General features: G+C 41.0%; 1 protein-coding gene across 3 annotated transcripts in view; it reads right to left on the bottom strand.

Moving 5' to 3' along the window:
• The window catches only part of LOC146687901 (ephrin type-A receptor 3-like), an 80871-nt gene that overhangs the window by 32462 nt on the left and 24194 nt on the right, over positions 1-24215 (bottom strand). For all 3 annotated transcript variants that reach the window (XM_085438795.1, XM_085438796.1, XM_085438797.1), the window contains exons 6-9: positions 8712-8867; positions 6043-6378; positions 5139-5251; positions 3773-3935 (exon numbers count right to left, since the gene is read on the bottom strand). In XM_085438795.1, coding sequence (XP_085294921.1) covers positions 3773-3935; positions 5139-5251; positions 6043-6378; positions 8712-8867 — 768 coding nt within the window. The remainder of the gene's footprint in view (positions 1-3772; positions 3936-5138; positions 5252-6042; positions 6379-8711; positions 8868-24215) is intronic.

Below are 24215 nucleotides of genomic sequence, written 5' to 3'. Positions count from 1 at the left end.
TGTTATATTTTGTGGTGCACACGTACTCACCTCTTCTTTAACAATCAATAGAATTGATCTAATTAGATTACTGAGATATTGGATTAGCTGCATAAGGCAGATCCTGTATTTTAGAACACTGAACTAGACTGTGAACCTTTATTTGAAGGCACAGCAACAGCTCTATATACTTTTGAGCATAGAAGAAGTGAGATCAGAATTTTCTGCGGATTCATCAGCTGACATTCTATAAACCACGGAGTATTTTGGTGACAGCCAAGAAAAGATAATTTACACCTTGTTGTATTCATTAAAATTTGATACTAGGAATTGAAACCATAAACTCAATAGCACACAGATTTAAAGAGGATACAAATTAATTTAACTGTAGGTATATTTTCCTGTAGACTTGTATAAACTCTAATTTCTTTTTGCCCTCTACTGTCAACCTTAAAGAATGCATAATTTGCACAACTTACGTAATTATTCTCATTTTTTGTGTTTTATATAAACGCTCTAAATATTGAGATGTATATGTTGCATTAGTAGGAGCAATTTAAAGGCATTTGTTGCAGGACCAAGTTTATAATTACTTTAATTGATTACTGAAATCTGAGGCCATGGTTCTCAGCCGGAAAAGGGTGGAGTGCCCACTCCGGGTCGGGGATGAGTTCCTGCCCCAAGTGGAGGAGTTCAAGTATCTCGGGGTCTTGTTCGCAAGTGATGGGAGAAGGGAGCCGGAGCTCGACAGACGGATTGGGGCTGCAGCTGCAGTAATGCGGACGCTGCACCGGTCCGTCGTGGTGAAGAGGGAGCTGAGTGTAAAAGCGAAGCTCTCAATTTACCGGTCGATCTACGTCCCTACCCTCACCTATGGCCACGAGCTGTGGGTAGTGACCGAAAGAACGAGATCGCGGATACAAGCGGCAGAAATGAGCTTCCTCCGAAGGGTGGCTGGCCTCTCCCTTAGAGATAGGGTGAGAAGTTCGGCCATCCGGGAGGGGCTCAGAGTAGAGCAGCTGCTGCTCCACATCGAAAGGAGCCAGCTGAGGTGGTTCGGGCATCTGACAAGGATGCCCCGTGGGCGCCTCTTGGGTGAGGTGTTCCAGGCATGTCCCACCGGGAGGAGGCCCCGGGGCAGACCCAGGACACGCTGGAGAGATTATATCTCTCGGCTGGCCTGGGAACGCCTTGATATTCCCCCGGATAAGCTGGAGGAGGTGGCTGGGGAGAGGGAGGTCTGGGCCTCTTTGCTTAGGCTGCTGCCCCCGCGACCCGGCCCCGGACAAAGCGGATGAAGATGGATGGATGGATGGATGATTACTGAATTACTTGAACTGTCATCCGTATGTATGCTATTCGTATGCCTTCCAGACAGCGTATAGTGCAGTTCCAACCATTTACACATGTATCCCCCTCTACTTTCCTCCACTTTGTCTTGGAATCATTGATCATGTTGAAGAACACATTACGCAACCTCTAAAGTAGAAAATCCCAGCACGCACAATAAGGTGATAATTAGGGCTGAACGATATATCGCATTTGCGATAATATCGCGACATGATCAAGTGCAATTTTCTAACCGCAAAGGCTGCGATTATACTGCGATTATATTATACAATTCATGGGCTGCATCCTCCTGAGGCCGCATTTGTAGACCGATTACGTCACAGCGGCGCGCCGAAGGCTGTCCAAATTACTACCATATCCCAGAATTCATAGCGCGGCCCAGCCAAACTCCAGTTTCCAGCAATGGCGGCCGCTACTAAGTTTTAAAATTACTCATACTAATCTTTCTGGGTCACAAAATAAACTTTTAACATATTTTCAGGCGAGAAAGTAGTTGTGTAAACATCAAATATCTGCTCGGTTTATCAAAATATCCCATATTTGCAAAAGTGCTTCGACGTTTTCAGAGGCGTCTGCTACCCACCAGCTCGACAGCTAGCCGGGAGCTCGAGGGTTACTGATGCGGCCGAGAACGGCACAACTCCCGGCACATCATTTTCAGATCACCGCGGAGTTTCGCTGCTCGGGTTAAACGTAATATATAAGTCACTTAGACAACCTAAAAATGTTATTGTTGGGCTTTTTTCAGTGTTTTGTTTGTTCGTGAGTAAATCGGTTTGGCTGAGATTAAAGTTATTAGATTAGATAAAATAAAACTTTATTAATCCCCCGGGTGGGTTCCTCCTTGGTTTTCACACAGCTGACTAAACGTCAAACAGAAAACTTATTAAACAGAAGTATGAGACAGTCGAGAATTTACACCAGTGTCTGGTTATATTTTAGATAGCAAGAAGCAGACGGCCGAGTTTATTAAACTCCACCGAGACAGCGGTGACGCTAATCAGAACTAGCCTTCTGATTCAGAAGGCTAGACCGTCCAATTTCACGCCTTTAAACTTTAAAGGCGTGTTTGTGTGTGTGTTTATACAATTGCTATTATGTTTGCACTTTATGTGTAATGTTACTGACTGCAGAGATCAGTAAGATGTGTGTATTTTTTATTTATTAGTTTTATTTATTTAATATTATTTTTTAATTGAATGACTGTCTAGTAGTTCACAGATGTCGAAAAACTGAGTGTGGTAAAGCCACTGATTTTTTTTATGTATATTTCTGCAATCTGCACATTGTACTGACTTTCATTTTAATGTTTACACCAGGGTTCCTTGTCAGCACTTTATGCTCAGATGTTTGTAAGCTAAAAATAAACTATTGTGTATGTTCAAATATACTGTTGTGATTGAAGAAGTTAAATAAAAATGTCAGTCATCAATTCATGCATCACCTCATGTCATCATAACAGAGGTCTGTCTTCCAGGAAAGAACAGTTTAAAATTAATGTAATATAGTATTGGCCATACTATATGATGTATTGCTTGTCTTTGTTTAATAATACAGAAGACAAATACCTTAAAAAATAATCGCATATCGCATCGCAATCGCAATATTGGGGCAAAAAATCGCAATTAGATTATTTTCCATAATCGTTCAGCCCTAGTGATAATGAAAATGAATGACCCCAACCTTAACATCAACAACAACAATAAAAAGAATGGATGAACACGGGGAATTTGGAAACAACATGACAGAGAAGCAACACAAAGCTGTTTATGAGGCCTGAACAACCCCGCTGAACTTAACCAGGCATGGATTTGCCTTTGGTATAAATTCCTAGTATATTAAAATCTAAGTATAAGGCATGTATGTCATGTATTAAGCTTTTGCCTTTAATGATGACTGGATATATATCTCCAGTGTTCTGTGCAAATCAAGATTTTCAATCCAACGGCACATCCTTCCTTGTGAAACTGGCTTGTCTCCCTTTCACCTGATAAGTATTCCACAAAACTTTCGAGCCACTGGTTCAGATACATAGATGACAACCTATGAGACTGCCAAGGTGTCTCTGTCTGACAGCAGAACTGAAGAAGCTGTTCGGATGAAAGTAAGATATTCCATAACCATACAGTCGATTGATTTAAACAGCAGGGATGACTTCAAATCTTAGTACACTTGATATAATATGGATGTACATTTTTTACCAGCACTTTTAGATTTCTAATATTGAGAATGCATACTGCATTTGAAGAACAGGCATGTATTAAACATGGACTGGCTGCTATTCCAATTTTCAGCTGACCAAATGGAAATTTAGTAGGAGGAAAAGAGATGAAAAAGAAACAAATCAACTGGACAAAGTGGGACAAAACAGCTGGGAGGAAAACTGAAATATCCGATTCCCTATAAGTAAACAAAAAATCTATTATTCCTTGTTTTACTGTACCTTCGTGACTTGTTTCTAGCTCAATCTCTCCACCATAGCTCCCATACCCCCCATCAGTCCGAGCCCGGACCCTGAACACATAAGTGGTCCCAGGTTTGAGCCCTTCCACTGTCATCATGTTGGAGCGAGTCTTCAGAACTGTATAGTTCTGTTCTCGTTGGTTCTGGAGCAGAAAAAAAGAGTGAAACAGTGAGTGAAAAAGGAGAGAAACTTAAAATAGATGATATTAAGTGTCCAAGAAATTAAATGAGTCTGGATTTTAAAAAATGGTTGAATATACAAAAACTTCTAAAGAGGTTTATACAGAGCAAATAATAATATATAATATAATAAACAAAAATAGTCTGAAAATAATAAAAACCTCAAATTGTTGAATTTAAATGTCTCCAGGGTCCAAATACACCTCACTAAGTTTTCATTTGTTCATCGCTGGACCATTGGGTGGCATTTATACATGAGCATCTGTCAACTCTCAAATCTTTTCCTCTCCACACTCCAAAGCATTATGCGGTTACTAGTCCCGCTTCACTTCCTTCCTCAACTACCTTGTGGGTGTGCGTGCACTTATATACATGTGTGCAGGAGGATGAATAAAGAATAAGTGTGTCTGTCAGTAAGCTGATTCCCTGCAGAGAGGCTGATACTCTACCTAATGGAAGACACTTTACAACACGGATTAACACTGTTTTACTGGTAATGCCTGCCAGCCCACACACACTCATGATCAGATAGCGTGCACGCACACAGACACACAATCTTGTTCCATCGTCCACACGAGGACACTCATTAATCTAATGCAATCCCAAGCCACTTACCCTGACTTAGAACATCAAATTTCAATGCTTTTTCCTAATCCCAAACTATTTCTCAACCCTTTTTCTAAAATAAAGTTTTAACCCTAAAAAAAGCACCTATGGGGACTTGTTTGAATGCTTGTCCTTACTGTGACGCAAGTCCCCATACGTTGGTAAGTATTTAGGCTTAAGTCCCCGCCGGAATATAAAAACAAGCTCAAAACCCCCACACTCAATTTCATCATCTCATCCAGGTTTTACGAGGTTTGTTCAACAGATGTTTGGTTAATTAGCTTGGCATGAACAGTAAAGGAGACGTTAGTGATAAGGCAGTGAAAACATAGAAAGGGAGAAACTGAAAAAAGGCATTGTAGATGTTTGTAATGAACAAGTCATTAGTGATATACCCAAAGGCTGCAGTACAAACAACAAGAAGATTAGAAAATATGTAGTGTTACGGGGTACTCAAGATATTTTCAGCCGTGCATAATGACCTTTTGGGAGAAATACTTATTTAGGTAAGACAGTTTATCCCACTTGTGCATTTTAGTGTATGTGTAGGTCTTTATCACCTTCTCATAGTAGATAACCTCATATTCCACGATCACTCCGTTGGGTCTCTCTGGGCCCTGCCAGGCCAAAGTCACACTGTCCTTGCTCCGCCTTTCCTTCAACACTACGCTGACTATAGAAAATAGAAAAAACAAAGGGAGAAAGTGTGAGTAAAAGAGAAAGTAGAGCTCTGCAAGACAGGCTGGTGCAGGACCATGACACGAGAAGACCCATACTGCAATATGTCAGACATTTTATTGTGTTAATGAAACAGCTTACAAGATGTGTGACACTCATGTTATCATGTTATCTGCTCATGTGATCAGTGCAAACCCCAAACCCTACGACTTCCGATCCATTCACACATCGGAGCAGATGCTTGTGCGGTTTGAAAGTGTGTTTGCTTGTGCATGTGTGTGTGTGTGTGTGTATGTGTGTGCATAGTTGAGAGCGACAATCAAGGCATGTGGGGATTTTAATGAGGTTAACAACCTCCCACACCCCTTTCACCTTCCTCCCACCTCTCATACACAGTAGTGTGAGACCTGAAAGAGATCGTCACCTTGCTACACTTCTGTTACGCAGTCCCTGCATGTGACATATGCAAATATGATTGCACATGCAGGCAAGGGTGCAAAGATGTCATTTAGAGTCAGAGTGTTAGAGATGCTTCACATCAATGTTTATAGTTCTCACATAAGCATGATGCTATTTATAAACAGAAAATGTTCAGGCCACATAATATGTTGCTTTTTATATATATATTTTTATATTTAGATATTTTTTATAAGTATTTACTGCATATTAAATCCCCAAATGTCTTGAAACATAATAAATAATACTGTGAAAGAGCTTCGCGGCATCAACAAATACATTCATATGCAAATTCGGATCTCTTTGTTTAGGACGTGCACATGTTCTCACCTGTCTGCGATGTTGTGACATTTATCACGACTTTTCCCTTGGGTGTTGGACTTAAGGCCGACACTCCATTCTCACTCTCAATTGTGAAGCTGTAGTTGGAGTCTGGCTCCAAGTCGGTAACCAACACGGTTGTTGATGACAGACCAAAGTTCCTGGGAACAAAATGGACGTTGCTACCGCATTTTGTGCACTTCTTGCCATCACCAGAGCACTTTGTGCAATTGAGGTTGTAGATGATGTCTCCTCTGCCTCCGGTGTCTCTGGGTGGTGCCCACTCCAAGGTGACGCAGGTTTCATTCACAGTTGAGATGGGATTCTCAGGAGCAGATGGAGGACCTGAGAGAATACAAAGGCTCTGATCAGTTTCTGTATCTTTTTACTATTCATTATTTATTTATTACATTTTTTTAAAGTTCCTTTTAAACTGCTTTAACAACACTAAATCTAGTGTAAAGGTTTCTAAATGGAAACCTTGGTGAAACTGTGCACAGCATTGGTTAACCATCATTGTCACTGCCTTCAAATGTTGCTTAAAAAGGACTACAAACGCCCAAAATCTCACAGGTTACAACTGGATTTAATAATGCACATCCAAATATATAGTCATCTATAAAATAGTATTACAATACATGTGGCACCCTGCTAATTAATCCAAGCTATTCTAGCTTTTAATTGGTGAGAAGCATGGCATAAAACTGTCTTTATCAGAGCCCCTCCTTGAAATACAGACAAATATTATTTTTTGAAATATCCAGTCTTTCAGTGTGCATCGTCTTCATGCTCATTACCAAATGAATTGCGATTTCTATAAAGAACAGACATCACGCTGATTAAATTACAAATTTAATAATTGACTTCAACCACGAGGTGCATATTTTTCCAGTCTGTTAATTAGCTTTGAAATCGACAGTGATTGAAAGAGTTTGGCAGATTGTCACATCGAAGAATACTGTATCATATTGCACTTTCCAATTTCAATCTTAAAGCTTTAAAGAGAATTCATATAATATTAAATAGCCGATACTTGACTGCACAAAGATTTTTTACCATGTGAAATTAACTCACACCCTGAGAGTGCTCTGCAGATAATAAATAGTAAGAGGACAATGATCTATGGAAAGTGCCCAAAGTAATTCTCAAAAGTCAGTTGCATTTTATGATTTAAGTGGTTAAAATCACTCTGAGCTTCAGCTGAAATAATTAGTTTATCAATTTATTTATTATGTCAGTAATCATTCTCAAGGAACCAAAGAAAGTTACACGCAAATGCCCTCCAATATACCTTTAGATGCAGTGCATTCTTCTTGAAAGACAGATTAATATAATATCCAGTGTTTAACATTCAGAACACCAAACTTAGGAAAATATATTTTATATTTCATTAAACTCTTTTATAACCACGGATATATCAGTGGAAAGGTCAGTTCTGAATCTGAAGAATCCTTGAAACACAAACACATCATCAAGGTAAGCTATTCCTGTAGCATGAGAACCACTCATATAGAAACCCCCGACTGTGGATACCCACAGCACAGCAAGGTGCCAGTATTTCAACCATATGGAATTTGGCAGCACATTCCATGCTGACATCTCATCAGGGTCCTGGCTGAGCCGTGAGCCCCAGGAGGGGACCAGCAGAGCTTGAGACTTTCTTGACTGGCCCTCCCAGTGCTGAGACCCGGCAGCATGCGACGGAGCCCCTACTACGTATAATTGAGGCCGTTGGTTATAAATCTTCTAAGAGAGTGTGCTGACTTATTCTAATTCTGTCTTTTTTTTCTTTTCTCCATCCTCACTTCCCTTGGCTGCACTTAACTGTCCATCATCACCGTTGGTACTGATCGGTCTTTTATGACACTTAGATTATATGCCTCTGATACTCAACGATTTCCCCCACTATTCTATTCTTTTTTTATGTCTCGAGTGTCACTCTCCATCTTTCCATGACTAACTCTCTCACCATTTCTCCTTATTTTCTCATTTTCCTTCCTCAATCCTCCATAGTGCTCTTCACCATTCAAGAGAGATGGCGTGCGCGTGTCTGCCCATACATATTTGAACAAACCGTTACTCATTTCCAGCTGATAACACCTGTCACATCTCACCTGCTACAACGATTAATGAGTGTAATCTACCATAACCTGATAATGGGTTTGAGTATGCGTGTGCATGCTTGTGTGTGTGTGTGTGTGTGTGTGTGTGTGTGTGTGTGTGTGTGTGTGTGTGTGTGTGTGTGTGTGTGTGCACGCGTTCCTCAATATTTCTCAAGTTCCGTCTCTCTCCTCTGCCATGACAATGTCCTTTCCCGCCTCCACTTCCCTCCGTCTATCTTAATCTATCTGTTTCTGTTTCTCCTGCACACTCAATCATCCCCCATCTTTTTGCGTCCTCTCTGTGTCTTTCCATGACTATGTAGCCCAAACTCTCTGGCTGTATGTGTGTGTGTGTGTGTGTGTGTCTACGCGTAAGAGAGAACTGAAACCGAAAGAGAGAGCATTTGAACCACGTATCTGTGTGCTGTTCTTGCAGCAATTGTATCCATGGCAAACTGATTAAATGAAAAGTAACTAAATAATTTCATAGCCCAACAATAATTTCACTATAGTGAACTGTAGTGAATATTGTGACTGTGATGGCTTGAACTTTCTGACAGTGTTTGAATCACTCACGTGTGCAAGCCATTGAGCGAGGGTCGTTCTCAGCACGGTAGAAACCTTTCTCACAAATGCACTCTGTGGCTTGTTCCTGTGGGGAGGAGCTGTGAGGGGGGCATTTGGTGCAGTAGGCATCTGTAGCTGAAGCTTTGTAGGTGCCAGGTCTGCATGCTGGAGCGAGGAAAGAAGATGAATATGGAATAAGAAGTTGTACCATTGCAACAAACACAATACACAGTCAGCATTTATTAACCATAAAGAAAAGTGTTGCCAAACACTTTTGTTGTGAACACTTAAACACCAATTTACTATATTGTTGTTTGTAATGTGATGATAAAAGCTAGTAGTTGCAATTGCAGCAGAAATCCCTACCTTGCTACAATGTGATTGTCTAAATTTGGCTGATTTGGACATAATACTGTCACTTACTGTGACATTGTACAGGCCAAAGAAACTGCTGAGCTCTTAGAACAAAGCTGTGTTGCTAGAGAAACAAGAAATACACACAATCAGATGACTACTTTTGTTTTTATCTCTCGATCAAAAAAACCCAAACAATCTGAATTTATGTCTGCACGTGTCTCATCTGTCATGACGTTTTGTCGTCAAGTCCCCAAATCTTACTTTTAAGTTAATATTGCTATCATAATTTAAAAACATAAATAATACAGAAAGTATACAGAATTATACTTGAAGCCTGCACATAATAAAGAGAAGTCAGAGAAAAACTTACACGTGTCCTACCCTTCTCCAAAAATGGTTATTTTTTGTCTAAGTTCTTATTTTGACTCTTAGTTATTATGTTTTAAACATAAGGATGGTCAAGTGTGTAACTGCAAAGTAACATGTGTGCTGGTGTTGCCACTCTTAACTAAAACTACATTCTGCTTCCTAACATAGACCAAATGAACACAAATCACATTTTTTTCCTCTCAACCAAGTAATTGCTTTGCCTAAATGTAACCAAGCAGTTTCAGTGTCAGTGCAAAAACATGTGAAAATAAAAGCAAATGGTACGATTGGAGCTTAAAAACGATCTCTTTGAGACTTCTTAATACATACTTTTTTGGCCTTTTGCAGTAGAAATTGTCTTATATCTCATTTAAAGATTAATATAATTGCTCGTTCAGATAAGATGGTTACAATTCTATAACACGTACCAAAAAATACAAACAATGCAGTAAAAGATTTTTCTTTTCTTCTTTGTTTTTTGCAAAAGATAGATACTACAGATACAGGTGGGTCACAGAATGTGCCATGCAGCGCTCGTGGCAAAGAACAGGAAAACAAAGTCTGATTTAATATGTTGTGACAATAGGTCTACGTGAGCGCCTTTCACATGAGGCCAAAAGACTGGTGTAACAACAGAGTTGTACGATACAATAACACAGTTCAACAGCAGATCAACTGTCATTCCTGTTATATAAGCATTAGATCTTCGGGCAACCGAGGGCTCAAAAATATATACAGCCGCAGTCACAGCAATAGTTACAATAATATAATATGACTACTGGTAGAGCTGTTACAGTAGCTGCACATTAGTCATTATGTGGAGTCATAAAACTGGGGAGGGAAAACCGTGATACCGCTCAACAGGAGCAACCTACTGTAATAGACTGGGGACGTGAATGATTTCCCTTTTGCATCCTAGGCAGGAAAATAGAATTCCTGACTTTCCCTTTGGTAACCTGAATATAGATTACGCATGTATTTATTTATACATTCATAGTCCTGGTATTGCCGTTATTGTGAGGCTTTTTCTGCCACGGTGGTAAATAGTATTACAGTGTACAAAACTCTATGTAAGGAAAATGAGGGTGTCTCAAATGCAATTTGATAGGCGCCTGGCGTGTGTATGTGCACGTTTGTGTGGATATGTATACATGCAGCTATGAACAGGTTGGATCAATGATGCGACCGATTCCACCAGGTGCTGATTGAACCAAGCGCTCCTGTGTGAGAAGGTGTTAAGTATGCAGCGTGTGTGTGTGTGCGAACGCATGTGTTCGCCTGCTGATTGCTTGTGCTGCTGGTGAAGGTCATGGATTTAATCAAGCTACGCGTCACTTGTCCCAGAAAGGCTGTATATTACCACGCTAACACACACACGCACGCATATTCAATGCCGCGGTTAACCTGCAGACAGCGGAATAGAAAAGTGGCCTAAAAGTAGTTTGATTTCTCACTGTGCAGGTAAGTTCCTCCACCTGGATGCTGTGTGCTCACATACAGACAGTATTTTTAGGTAAATCATTCATCATAGGGGAGCAAAGTCCACTGGCACAATCCCCAAAAGACCTGAGAGAACACTGAGAGAAAAAAAAGGGGATGTGGGTGTGTAGGTGTAAAAATGAGAGAAAGAAAACGAGAAAGAAATGAAAGGAAAATAAAGGGAGTAGTAATTCTCAGAGGGTTTCTGCTCTCTTTCCTCCTTCCTGTCAGCCTTTAAGGTAATGGGTGCCTATGTGCTGTGCTGGTGACTGTGTGTGTTCCTGTTGGCTGGGCCGTAGGAGCACGGTGGAAAAGCGTCTTTTCTCCTGGGGGGACGCTGCATCCGGAGAGTCCTGGCTACAGGCGCTAGCCAGCCACAGAGGCACAAAGGGCCTCAGCGGTAAAGGACAGACAGGGCACCCTATGCCAGCCTTGGCACACATACAACTGCCTGATCAAAAACTTTGTTCAAGAATGGTGACTTGGCCAATATGAGGAGAGCTTCCTCATGTGCTGCTTTCTACTCCCCTTTTCCACCTCTTTTACTTTCTTAGTAACCCTTTTCCTTCTCTCTCTCTCCTTCCTCTCTCTCTCTGCTTCTCTCGCTACTTTTCTCAAGCTACTCCCAGAGTCTGCCCCATGGGAAATATGGTACTTGAGTTGGTTCCCTTATGATTAATGATTTACCACAGATATAAAAAAAAAAGGGACAAGAAGCCTGAAGCAGTAAGACAGTGATCGCATAAACATACACACAAAGCAGACACACACAAGAGCAAAAGTTTAGACACAAAAACTATGTCGTAGAACTATGATCTAACTCCAAATTAACATTTTCCTCAGCTGACGGTGTTGTGTGTGTGTGCGCGTGTTTTTCAGATCTGTGTATGCATTTCTGCGTATGATAAAGAGTGGCCTCAGATCCAGTGTCCTATTAATTATTCATGTGGTCACTAGAGAGAGTCGGTGTATTTATGCCAATCGATAGCTCTTAGATATGATATAGTACTGCTACTCAAGACACACCCTCAGTCACCATGCACTGATTGAGATGGGAACAGCACAACTTCTTCCTTTGGGAAAAACACTGTACACAAGAGATGATTGAGTTCTGTTCCACTCCACATCTTATTGTTTTATAGGACCACAAAAACTGATTAGTTCTATAAATCTATTACAAAATGCCAGAAGAAAATAAAATAAACATATTGCAGTTTCCCAGGGCCCTTTGAAGTCCTGTGTGTACACAAACTCCATAGAAAAGCTATTCTTAGCTGCCAGGTCTGAAAAGAGTTGCCACTGCTGAAGTGCTCTAAACCTGCAATTATGCACAGGAAGTGACTCCCTTCCAGTTGTAGAGAAGTCTATGACAAAATGACTTTACGTCTTCAGATTTAATACCTTAGTACTTTTATAGTTTTTTTTGTGGTCCCAGTACCCAGTTTCAAATCTTATGGAATATACACAGTGTTCATTTTGTATATACACAGTGATGGAACCCTTCGAGTACCCCTCAAGTGCCCAAGAATAAAATAGGTGATTAAACAGGGTGTGTTTTGTGGGATGGCAACCTTGCAATCGATAAGCCGTTATCATCTGAGCTTGTGGTGTCATCAGTTTCTCAGTCAGAGCCACTTCTTCTCTTAACTTACAGCTTCACAAACTATAGCCAAAGCTCAAAACTTCAGACTTGAAACGCAGGAGTCAATAAACAAACAGGTCCATCATCTATATGGTGTTTATAGGCACTCAGCAAAATATATATTCATCATCAAAGAATTTTCATCCTCTGAGTTTTTTAGTATCTATTAACTCATGGTTTAGGTTTATTTTCCTCACAGTCTGACAGTTCTGGTTCACTCCCAGCACCCATCAGCCTTACTTTCAGCCCAAGGAGACAGTTGTTTTCAGTTAAAAGGTAGTGCGAGGTAGTGTATAACAATGGGGTTTTATAAACCCATTGCTCAACACCAAATGACAGACAGTTAGCAGCTAAAAAAGCCAGTAAAGCATTTAGCAGATGAAATAGCGAACACCTGCCTCAGGAATCGCTGGAGGGAAAAGAAACGCAAATGTTCGGCTACAAGAGTTCATCAGGTGATCAGATTCTTGAATTATTTTTTCTTGTGTTTGCATTCAGCATATGTGACTCTTTTCATACAGATTTTCGAGGTTTAATGATTAAACCTGAGCAAACGCTCCTTGAATCTCATAAGAAAAAAGGAAAACTGCTAATGTTCACATGCCAGAAGCTGTGACAGTTTGTGACCATTTTTTTTCTTGACAAACAACTCAAATCGTCACCAAAATAGCAGTTAACGTCCTCTTTACTGACAAATTACATGCGCGTTTATTCCCAGTCACTTTCAGTAGGCATAAAACCAACGTGCTGTGTTAGAACAGTGGTTCACAGCCTTTTTATTCCTTCCCTCGAGGATGAATATATTACAATCTCATCCTACACTTCTGCACACGTAGCCTTTACAGTCAATTTAAATTATCCTGTTCAAGGGTCACGTATATATGGAGCTGGTTGACTTTGTCTGTGGGCAAAGCTCTGACCTATGCCGTGATTAATGATTCCTGGCAGCTTTGATGACCCCTCGAGCCAGTTCAGGATACATTCTAACATGTTAGCTGTGTTTCTCTATGAACCGCTACGCTTCAGCAGTGATTAAATGCTTACACGAAAAACAGAAGCTGCTGACTGCAATAGTTCAGGAAATGTGTTCCATTAATGTTCAATAGGGCCTTTACAGATTTAGACGCAAGTGTACGCACAGGAACGCGAGCCCGATATCTCACCGTCAGAATCATTACACGCTAATTGCATTCAACCAGGCGCCTCTGAACGTATGCAAAATCACCTCCGCTGCATTATTCTGACACAAACACTTCCTCTGGATGACGGTGAGCGCTCTCCTCCTCTTCACTTCCCTTACAAAAGTTTAAGAGCTAATTGCTCCGTTCTTTTGCTTACTGTCGCGCTCGGTTCAAGTCAAATATTGGCTCTCGGCCGGATTTACCATAAAGGGCAGAAAAGAGGAGAAAATTGTGCGTGTGTTTGTGCATAGGTGGGGGGTACACTGTGTGTGTGAAAGGCCATGTTCAGCTGGGAGGAAAGTTGTGTAAAGCTTGCTGGCCCATGGGAGATGAGCGCCATAATTGTCACCATGGCAACAGCCTTTCAAGATGGAACCTTTCGAGTACCCCTCAAGTGCCACAGCTCCCGGAGCACAGAGCAGTCTGTGTTCGAGTGAGAGTGTGTGTCTGTGTGTAAGTGCGTGTGTATATATACACATCCCCGAGTTGAAGCCAGCTACTTAAAAATTGATACATCAAGCGTCAGTGGAGAAATCTGACGAGATTGAAAGTGACGTCCTTTATGGCCACCGGGGTCACATCTGTAGGTGGGTTTGTTTGTGTTCATGCGTACATGCCTGTGAAACGTGTTTTCAGTCCAACTGACATTGTTGTCACACAAAACAAACCTCAGAAAGATGGTCAAAAATAGCATACGTGAAAAAAATTATGTGCAATAAAAAGAAATGAATAAAAATGGCGGCCATCGAGCCAGGTTTACACCAAACGTGTGATACACAGAACAAAATACACAGTTCCATTACACGCTTAATGGTGCTTCACTATATAAACACATCATTTTGATTAATTGATTAACTGGAGCACAGCAAAGAGTGTGTACCTTTTAACAGCGGCAGAGGAGCATAACCCATGTGACTTTATTAACTGAAAATGTGCCGGTGACGTAAGTGATTTCAAACGTTAATAAGTGGAAGTAGCGTATGAGGTGTTGTGTGCGGTGTAGAGTTCTGTTTATAGAGACCCAAGTAAAGTGTGTGTGGAGCTCTGTGTATGTGTGTGTAGTAATGAGGAGATCTGTGTGAGATAGAGATGTCAGCATCCAGAGTCCAGCCCCCTGCTGAGATCCTCTAATCCTTAATCGGAGTTCATAACAACATTTAACACCATAATATTCCCCATTACTACTAATCCTGCCCCACACATGCACGCTCACACAAACACACAATTCCCGTGGAAGCATTCTGGGTTAAGAAATATCCCAAAGAAAGAAGGTATGTGCCTTATTTTAAAGTCAAGTTTGACACAAATCTATATGAAATTATTGGCAAAACTGTCACCTGCAAGCACAAGTTGCATTGCAGAGTGCATAGGCTCATTTGCAAACACACTAAAGCTGACAGCAATGCTAATGTAAATGTTTGTTCACTAGCATGCTGGGATTCAGTGCGCTAAAAAAATACATTTTAATGACTCATTCGAATATTTGTAGACTCTGATTTTTTAACATCAGAAAGATTTACTTGTTCTAGCAGGAAAGGCTACTGAAAAAAAAACAATATATTGCAAATAGGAAACAAACAGAACAGACGTTGCCAGTATCAAGGGATATTTGCTGTACATGCATTTAGCTGCATAATTACAATAAATGAAGAAATGCCATATGAGATGAAAATCTATGTGTATAGACAGTCCATCCCACCATAGAAAAGGTGTTAAAATACACTGCCAAGATGTTTATGATAGAATCCATTTATTTACAAATGTAGGACTACGAGGGATATGGCTTATAGAAAAACACCTCATAATAAATCAGAAGCATATCTGTTCTCTGTGAGTGACAGTTCTGGAAATGCTCTGCTGTTAAAGACAAGGGCCTTGAGGTTTTAGTGTACAGTGAGTTTACATTACTGACACCCAGTTCAGCTGCTACTGCTCAACACATGTGAGTGAAGCTCACAGTGGGGTTATTCTTGAAAGTCTGATGTTTTCTTTGGAAGCACATGATGTATAGCAGCAGTTGCTTTTAACAGGCTCTGGCAAGTTAGGATCACATGTTTGCAGAGCGGGCATGAGCCGTGACCACATGGAAGCCATAGACCTCTATGATTGATGCCTCTGGACAGACCCTTACTCTATTTATGGCGTCTTACAACTTCTCTGACACGCGTGCGCATAAAGGCACAAGACCACTGTGGATATGAAATGGTTTGTGATGTCCAGTACATGAAGCACATGAGTACACCCAGGCTGATTTCTGATCTACTCTCTGTCCCTTGGACATCAGCCAATTACTGAGAGCGGCCAAGGGGAACTACAGGATGAAGCCCTCTCTCTCTTCCTAATTCTCTCCATATCTGTCTTTTTTATGCCTTTCTTTGTTTCTGTTTTTCTCTAACTTTCTGTGTCCCCTACTGTCTGTCTACTTATGTTTTACTTCCATTCTCACCATCTCTATTTGATTCTCATTATGCATATGTGTGTGTGTGTGTGTGTGTGTGTGTGTGTGTGTGTGTGTGTGTGTGTGTGTCAGAGAGAGAGTGAGAGAGCAAAAGAAAGACTGCGTATGTATGTGTGTCTTTATTTCCCAGTGGGCTGTCTGTCATACTTTGACCCTGACCTTCTCCAGAGCTCTTGCACAAATATTTACTCTCTCGCTGACAGGCACACACACATACACAAACCGCTCAAAAAAAAAAAAGAAAAAAAAATCAGGGAAAGAGAGCGAAACAGAGAGAGCTCAATTTCAGTACAATTAAAGCAAACCACATCTACACAGAAACGCACTTTTCTAGTGGTAACCCAAGATGATGGCACGCTAATTTTGAGCCTGGGTGATTATCTTGCTGTCTAAAAACAGATAAAATAGATCCCAGGTGCATGTGTGTTTCTGTGTGAGCGGGGTCATGGGCGAGGGACGGAAAGAAAGAGAGGGAGAAAGCATGACAGGCCAATAGAAGTCTGCTGGGAGTTTGACTCACAGTCTGAATAACTTATTCTTCTGTCTGTTTTGCCATCAAGATAAAAGGCTGTAGGAACACAGCATCTCCTTTTGAACAAAGCCCACCAGACCGACACAAAAACACACGCAAAGAACAAACTTTTACTATTAACACACAACTTTTTGCCTCAGTAGCCACGTGCAGCTTAAATATCTTCATTAAAACATTACACACACACACACACGGCAGTAAACGTGCCCACATCGGCCGGCCCCGTGACCAGAAGAGTGTGTGTAGGAGGGGCAGTGAGCCTCCTTTACTCATCCACGTTATTTTCAGTTCATCACTCTCAATAATTCATTTTCTGAGGCAGGCAAGGAAAGGAGAGCCCTGTGGCTGTTTCTCTGTGTCAGTCATAAACACACTCTGCCAGATGTACCTGTCATGTGGGACGCCATATTTTCACTGCCTTTAATCTGTGTGTGGGCAGTGGATGACTTTGTCAGCCAAACTCGCAGCAAATCGAATTGAGATAGCACAAATTTGCACTTGTATGTTTCAATCTCTTTCAAAGTTGAAGACCGCAACATGGTTAGGATTTAGAAAGAGCTAACACTAAAGCAGCAGAAAAACAATGTTTAAGCTTCCTGCCTTCCTCAAGGTCACACTGGATCAAAAAAGTTTTTATTGTTAGTTTCTAAGTGTGTGCTTATTTATGATACCTCTATTTCTCTCTGTGTGTCTGTGCTTCAATCTATATCTGAGAGATAAAGAGTTGCCTGGTTAAGAGTAAAGTGTTCCATAAATACATCCCCTTACTATATGTATGCCCCTTACTCAAGGTAAAGCAAGTCAAGGTTGTCACGGGAAAAATACCAATGCATGTTTTACATTTAAAAAAATGCTCAATTCAGTCCTGCAGAAGCTTTTTATCTGAATAAATATCGACAAAACAATTAGATCTCCGGCCAGATCAACAAATGAAGCAGCCTTGAAAGCTAATGACACCCGTAGACCTAAATGATGTCCTTTTAGCATGGGAATGCAGCTGGGTGGCAAGAAGCCATAAGGAGAGGACTGTGCCATTCATGCTGCTATTTTCAGCCTAATTTAAATGATTTAGACTCAAATTGTATGTTTGCAGTTTGTTTGTTTGGAGATGTTAGTCTCTTGTTCTTCAACAACAATTCTTTATAACCTATAATACATTCACGAGTACAACGAAACAGTGTCCTTGGGTTGTCCTTGTTGCTCTTGGAAAATAAAATAGACAAACAGACACCATTAGAAGTTTAGCATAGCAAGCAATGTGCACACGATATACTGAAGTTTTTCAAAACTTGATCAGCTAAAATATCGACAAAAACATTTAGGTGTGATTATTAGGTAAGTTCTAGAGGTTTATGGAGGATCTATCACGTAGCGTTCTCATTTAGTCACACAGAAAATTACAATATTAGAAAGAAACTCCAATGATCACATGACCCCCTATGAGCAAGTGCATGGCGACAGAGGGAAGGAAAAACTCCATTTTAACAGAAAAAAGATTGTGGAAGGACCAGACTCAGGGACGGACGCCCATTTGCTGTTGGGTGTGACCAGAAGGAGACAGGATAATAGACACACTATGGGAGGGAGTGTTTAAACACAGTAATAAACACACACCTCTAGTGCAGCCTAAACCTTTTGCAGGGATGTTCAGGTCACCGGATCCAGCCCTAACTATCACGATAAGGAATGTATTACTAAATATAGTTTTATGCCTAATCTTAAAAGTAAAGTGTCTCTTTCAGGAGGGTGGCCTGATAGCTGAAGGCTCTACTTCTTATTTGACTTTTAGAAACTCCAGTAAATGGTATAAGACAGTAATGTCTTTGTATCCAGTTTTGCCAAGACTCCATGAAAAAGTATTTTTTTCATAATGTTGACAAGCAGGCAAAAAATACCGAGTTCTCCTTTTCAGACCACTGACATTCACCTCTGTCTGCAAATTCTTTGCCTCGCATCTCTTCCCAGAAAAAGGCAAATCATTTCCAGTAAACAGTTTTTACTACCTAGACAAGGCGTCCTTCAAGCCAACAGGCATCGCTGAAAATTTCTACCTATACCACTACAGCAGCTGGTCTGGAAAGCAATATTTATAACAAAGAGAAAATTAATGATGTAACTATGCGCTTTGTTCTTGCTCTTTGTTCCGTCTAATGCTGCAGCTGAAAAGTCCTTTGGAATCTTTGTGAATGTTACCTTCTGGCTGTGAAACAATAGTACAGCTGTAATAAATAGAAAAGCAGCAGCGAATTGAACTACATCTGTACAATGAAGCTGAACAACCAGGCCTGTGCAGTGCCAGACCTATCAACCTGACAGGCTGATCGTACATCTGGAAGTAATCCATAAACTAGAAAGAGAAAGAGGGAGGGATGAGGGGAAAGGGTCAATGGCCGCCTTCCTGTTCTTGTGCTTCCTGTTCAACAAACCCACTGGCTACATGCAGGCGCCTTTGATTTTAAACTGAGAAAACTGGAGACTGATTCAAGACCATAGAAATGTGTAAATTATGAGCTTTCCCATGAGTGCGCACATGTTTATCCCTAACTGGAACTCAACGGCATATGGAAGATGCCAATTAATGGGAACTGTACCCAAAGGAAACACACTCTCCCCTCTATACCTCTCCTCTCTCTCTCACTGCTTCCGTCTGTGGGGAATAGTGCTAAATAAGGACGTGAAGAGTTGAAACATGCGTTAACAGTTTCTCAGTCCTTGGCCTGCTTTTTCTCTTTTCCTCTTAGGGTTTGTTCACACGGTTCAACCCACTGCACCAGACTCAGCTATACAATGTCCCGTCACTTCAAAGCCACCTTTGTGTCCTCTGGTTTTGTTGCTTCAAAAGGCACAAACGCCACCTTGGTGTTAAGGTGGCATTTGGCAGCTCGTCTTATGTGTGGCGAGTGATCAGCCATCGCAGACGAAGCGCTTTGCGACTGTGCATGAATAGACATTATCTGGGTCAGTGTTGTGTGGGTATGTAGATGGGGACTACGTGTGTATGGAGGATATAGCGAGAGCCTAAGCCTTTGTGATTTCATGTCATTTATTCAAACACAAAAGAGAGGAGATGAGAAAGAGGGAGAGGGGAAAAGGGATGGAGTTAAGGAGGGACATGTGAGAGAGAGGAGATAAAGGAGAATAAAGGAGTAATGAAGGAAAATGTGGCTGTCATTAACCAAATAAATGAACAGGGAAGTCAGACAGCCAGTGCAGCAGAAAGGCCAACGAAAGGCACGCACTCGCACAGACAGGTAGAAGGACAGAAAACTGGCCTCCACTTGGCACATGTATCCGTTTGTCCTTTAATTAAGAACATCTGGATCGTAATAACACCCTGCTTCCTAACACTTCAGTAGCTTGCTGCCCCCGTGCCTGCAGCAGCGTGCACACGTACACTTCATATACTGTATGCACACAAAAATCTTCTGACTAGCTGTCTAAATCCTTCTGTTAGCCGCCCACTACCTTCCTATCCACACCTACATGCTCTCAAGCTCCCTGAGCTGCCAGCATGAGAACAGCAATGAAATAAGAGGTGTGTGTTTGTGTGTGTACATGTGTGTGAGACATAACATACAGTAGGGAGCTCTTGACCTTCAAAAGTCTGTATCTGATCAAAATAAAATGCTTGCTTTACCCACTGCTTCAACTGTCCACATTAGCCATTCACACATGCACACACACCCACTCTTCTGCTGTTGAGGGTAGAGGGAATAAAAAAAAGAGGTAGGTTTCCTACTGAGCTTTCAGCATACACATGCGCACACACACAAAAGCTCAGTCTCTTTCATAGGTGTGAAGATTAGCCTTTCCCTGTGTCTGCTCCCTCTTTAGACCTTTCATTATGAAGGGAGGACTGAAATCCTCTTATGAGATATAAAGTGTAAAATTCTATTGTAAATATGCTTCTGAGCATTATGCATTTTCCTGATACTTTTGCATGTCCAAAAGTCTTGGAATATCTCCATGTTTCCCCAAACATCTGATTTGTCTGATTCACTGAACGCCTGAGTCGGGGGGATTTTTATTTCTACGTTGACTGACTTTTGTACACTATGTATGAAAGGACAAATTTGTCATTGGATCAACAACAATTTGTCTTTATTACAAGCACTTCAAAAAAGCTTTCGTTTGTAGGATTCAGTCGAGCAAAGATTTCGGTTTTGCTCTCTTTGCATCCTCAGTGATACCAAACATGGTTACCTCCATTCAAAAATGCCCCAACAACAAACATCTTTGCATATAACCACCTACATAACACTCTGTATGTTTCACTATTTTATTTATGCAATGATTGTAAGAAATCCATCCATCCATCCACTGTAACCCCCAGGACACCTGGGAAAGGCTGTCACCTCACTTCTCTAGACGTTGAAGTGGTGTATTAAGAGATATAACAAGTTATTTGTTGAGTTTGAGAAGCTCGTGTAGGGGATTTTATTAACTTTGATTAAGTTTCAGTCTTTATGCTAAGTTAAACAGTTTATACTCTTTTATTAATGAGTCTAACTATTAAAATATTCTGTGTAGCAACCCAGTGTCTCTGTAGTGATAAGCGATCAGATAATTCACACCAAATCAGATGCACATTGGTCTCGTTCCTCAGTATTTCGCGCTTTGGTTTCGATCCAATTGGAGAAGTGAAAAGAACAGCAGGAGAGCTGAGTGGAATCAGTATGAGGAATGTGGTGTTACTTTGAAAAGTTCCTCTTGTAAACTACTTCATGGCAGCATCAAAAAAGCAAACGAATAAGAAAAAGGGGAAAAAAGACTATCAGACAAGTGGACGGACAGACGTGTGATGCTGACCCATATTATTTTCAGCTCAGAAAGAAGGAGAGAAGAGGAAGGGAGGAAAACTTGTGTTGAGGTGACATGTGTCTGCCCTCCTTCAATTCGTCTCCTCCGTCTCTTCACATCTGAGGCAGTAATTGGTGCTGTCAGACCCACAGAGAAGGACAGAACACACGAGCGCACACGTAGGTGACACAGCTACATACATACACACCCACACACGCTCCTGCCCTTCAGCATGTACCCCTAGGGCTTAAAGCAGGAGAGGTTTGAGAGGAGTATTCACTACATCCCCTACTAGCTATGAAAGACAGAGACAACAGGAGAGGGCAAGGGAGTATGCAGTGAAAATAGAGGGGATAGAAGAAAACAGTGGCAGACAGAAACAGAGAGGGCGAGCAGGACTAGAATGCACAAGAGACAAAGGCACATAGAATAAAGAAAGCAGGAGAAGGAAAGAGGAGGGAGTGGAGGAGCGGGGCTTTGGCTACGCAGACAGAGGCTTCTGCATGGGGTGGAGAGAGACGGAGTTGAACTGACAAGGTAGTGCAAAAGCTACACAGAGGGAGAGAAGGAGAGAGAGGGTGATTATGCAACTTCAGTAGTGACAAAGCAGATGAATATGATTTCTTGAGACTGAGCAAAGGAGTTAAAGGCCATTGCAGTAACACTGCTTTTAGTGCATGGCTGAAAACACAACTAATGGCATTACCAGAGTGCATCTACTGCCATAGCCAGGAACCTGAATCAAAATTTTTTAATGAAGGTGATCCAGGTCAGTACTAAAGGTTAGTCAGTTCCTTCTTGGTAGATGGTCCCTTCTGTTTTTAAACTTTATATTAAAAGCCCCATAAGTTTCTTATTAAAAAAAAAAAAATAGAGGGGGTATAAGACAGCATCTTCAAGAATGAACAATCAAGAATAAACTTTAATTCATCATATTGGTTATCACAATATAGAATATTTTAGTCTATGAACCAAAAAATGTTCCAGGGACTTTTGAAAGAAACTCCTTTGAAAGGTTGATACCTCTAAAAGTATTGTTTCTTTGGTCTTTCTCAGAAATAGAAGGTGAAGGTACCGAATTAAACAGTTTACTTCCAGGAAATCTCAGAAGAAATTATTCGACCTGTAAAAGTAAAGCAAATAAATCTTTGTCCCTGATTTTAATGACTGTCTTTAATAGGACTGGATAAGAGTGAGTGCCACAGGCAAGTTAGCAAAAGCCAAAAAGCATTACCGTTAATTTGTTTTGGTCCTTTAATGAGATTTCCAGGCAATAAGAAGAACATGGAGTCATATATCATCACTGTCGCATTAATTATGATAACTCAGTAAAAATATATCAAGATGACAGAAGACTGTTTACATCTCAACCTCGTGGTTTGTTTTTGCTTATGTTATTCAAAATTAAGACCACATTTCTCATGAATACCACTGTATCCTATTCCACAGTCTGTTGATATGTGTGCTGTTTATCCTGGACAATGTATTTCCCCTTATATGTCATGAAACAACCCGCCGGATTAAATCTAGCACAGTGCCCTCGGTTAACAAGATCAAAACACACATATCCATACATTTAAACACACTTAGTTTCACACTCTCTCCAGGGAACGGGAAGCATTGGGTTGGAAAAGGGAAGACGAGAAAGATGAACCCATGATCTATAAATGTTTAACAAGTGCAGACAGAGGAGATAAGGGCTGCTAGGAGGAGAAGTGAGACAGAAAGAAAAATGGTGAGGTGGAAAAAAAAAGAAGACAATGGCAGAGGAGGCGGGTGGGGAGCAAAATGGGTGGCTTGTCGAAAACGAGAGGTGGAGAACAGTCCCATAATAGAAGGAGACATCACAAAAAAGGTTAGAAAATCGACAAGGGGAGGGGAAAGAGACAGAAATTGTGAAAAAAAGCTGTAATTGGAGGTGCCTGGTGGTTGTCTAACACAGAGGGGCTAGTAATGATTCCATTAGCGCTTTGCACCGTGAGAAAGAAAAGACAGAAAAACAGAGAGAAAGGAAGGCAGAGGGAAAGAATGACAGAGAGAGAGAAAGAGAAGCCAAAGACAAGGAAAAGATTCACAGAGAACACAGGACGATAACGGTGAATGTCAAAGGTGCTAAATGGTAGAAAAGAAAAAAAAACAAGCACAGAAAAGGAACAAGAAGGAAGGAGAGAATTGAAGACATCCATTAAATGGCTCGCTCACTTGTGCTACAATGACAATTACAAAATGCCCTCCTGAAGCTCTCCCCCCGAACCTCACCTCTTCATCTCTTTGTGTGACAGCAAACGTGAGCGGATGATTTAAATGCATTAGCAGAGTGTGTTTTCCCTATGGAAGACCTCCAGACCTCCAGACTGTTTCAGGCCAGGAACCTTTTGTTTGGAGCTGATGCAGAGCGCTGAGAGGACCCTTTAAAAGCCTGGCTGTTGTTCTCTCAGGAACACATTAAAGTGCAACGTACTGAGTTGATGTACTTTTTTTTTGTTGTGTGTCCTCTCATGTCTTTTGTGAATCCGCTTGCTAAAATGAGGCTGATTACGGATGCAGCTGCATTAGCTGGCTAAGTGAATTCTGACAAGGTAAGGTGATAGTATGAAAATAGAAGCATGTTCATGCAAACGCAGCACAGGCACAAAGTTATTTAAAACAAAAGAAAGACGGTTTCCAGGGAGTGAATTTTTGGCATTATTATGTT

Source organism: Copadichromis virginalis, linkage group LG18 (assembly GCF_057382275.1).
Source record: "Copadichromis virginalis isolate Kocher_CV1m ecotype Utaka linkage group LG18, C_Virginalis_male_GT1.1, whole genome shotgun sequence".
In the NCBI taxonomy this organism is placed as follows: Eukaryota; Metazoa; Chordata; class Actinopteri; order Cichliformes; family Cichlidae; genus Copadichromis; species Copadichromis virginalis.
This window is presented reverse-complemented; position numbering and strand designations above follow the sequence as displayed.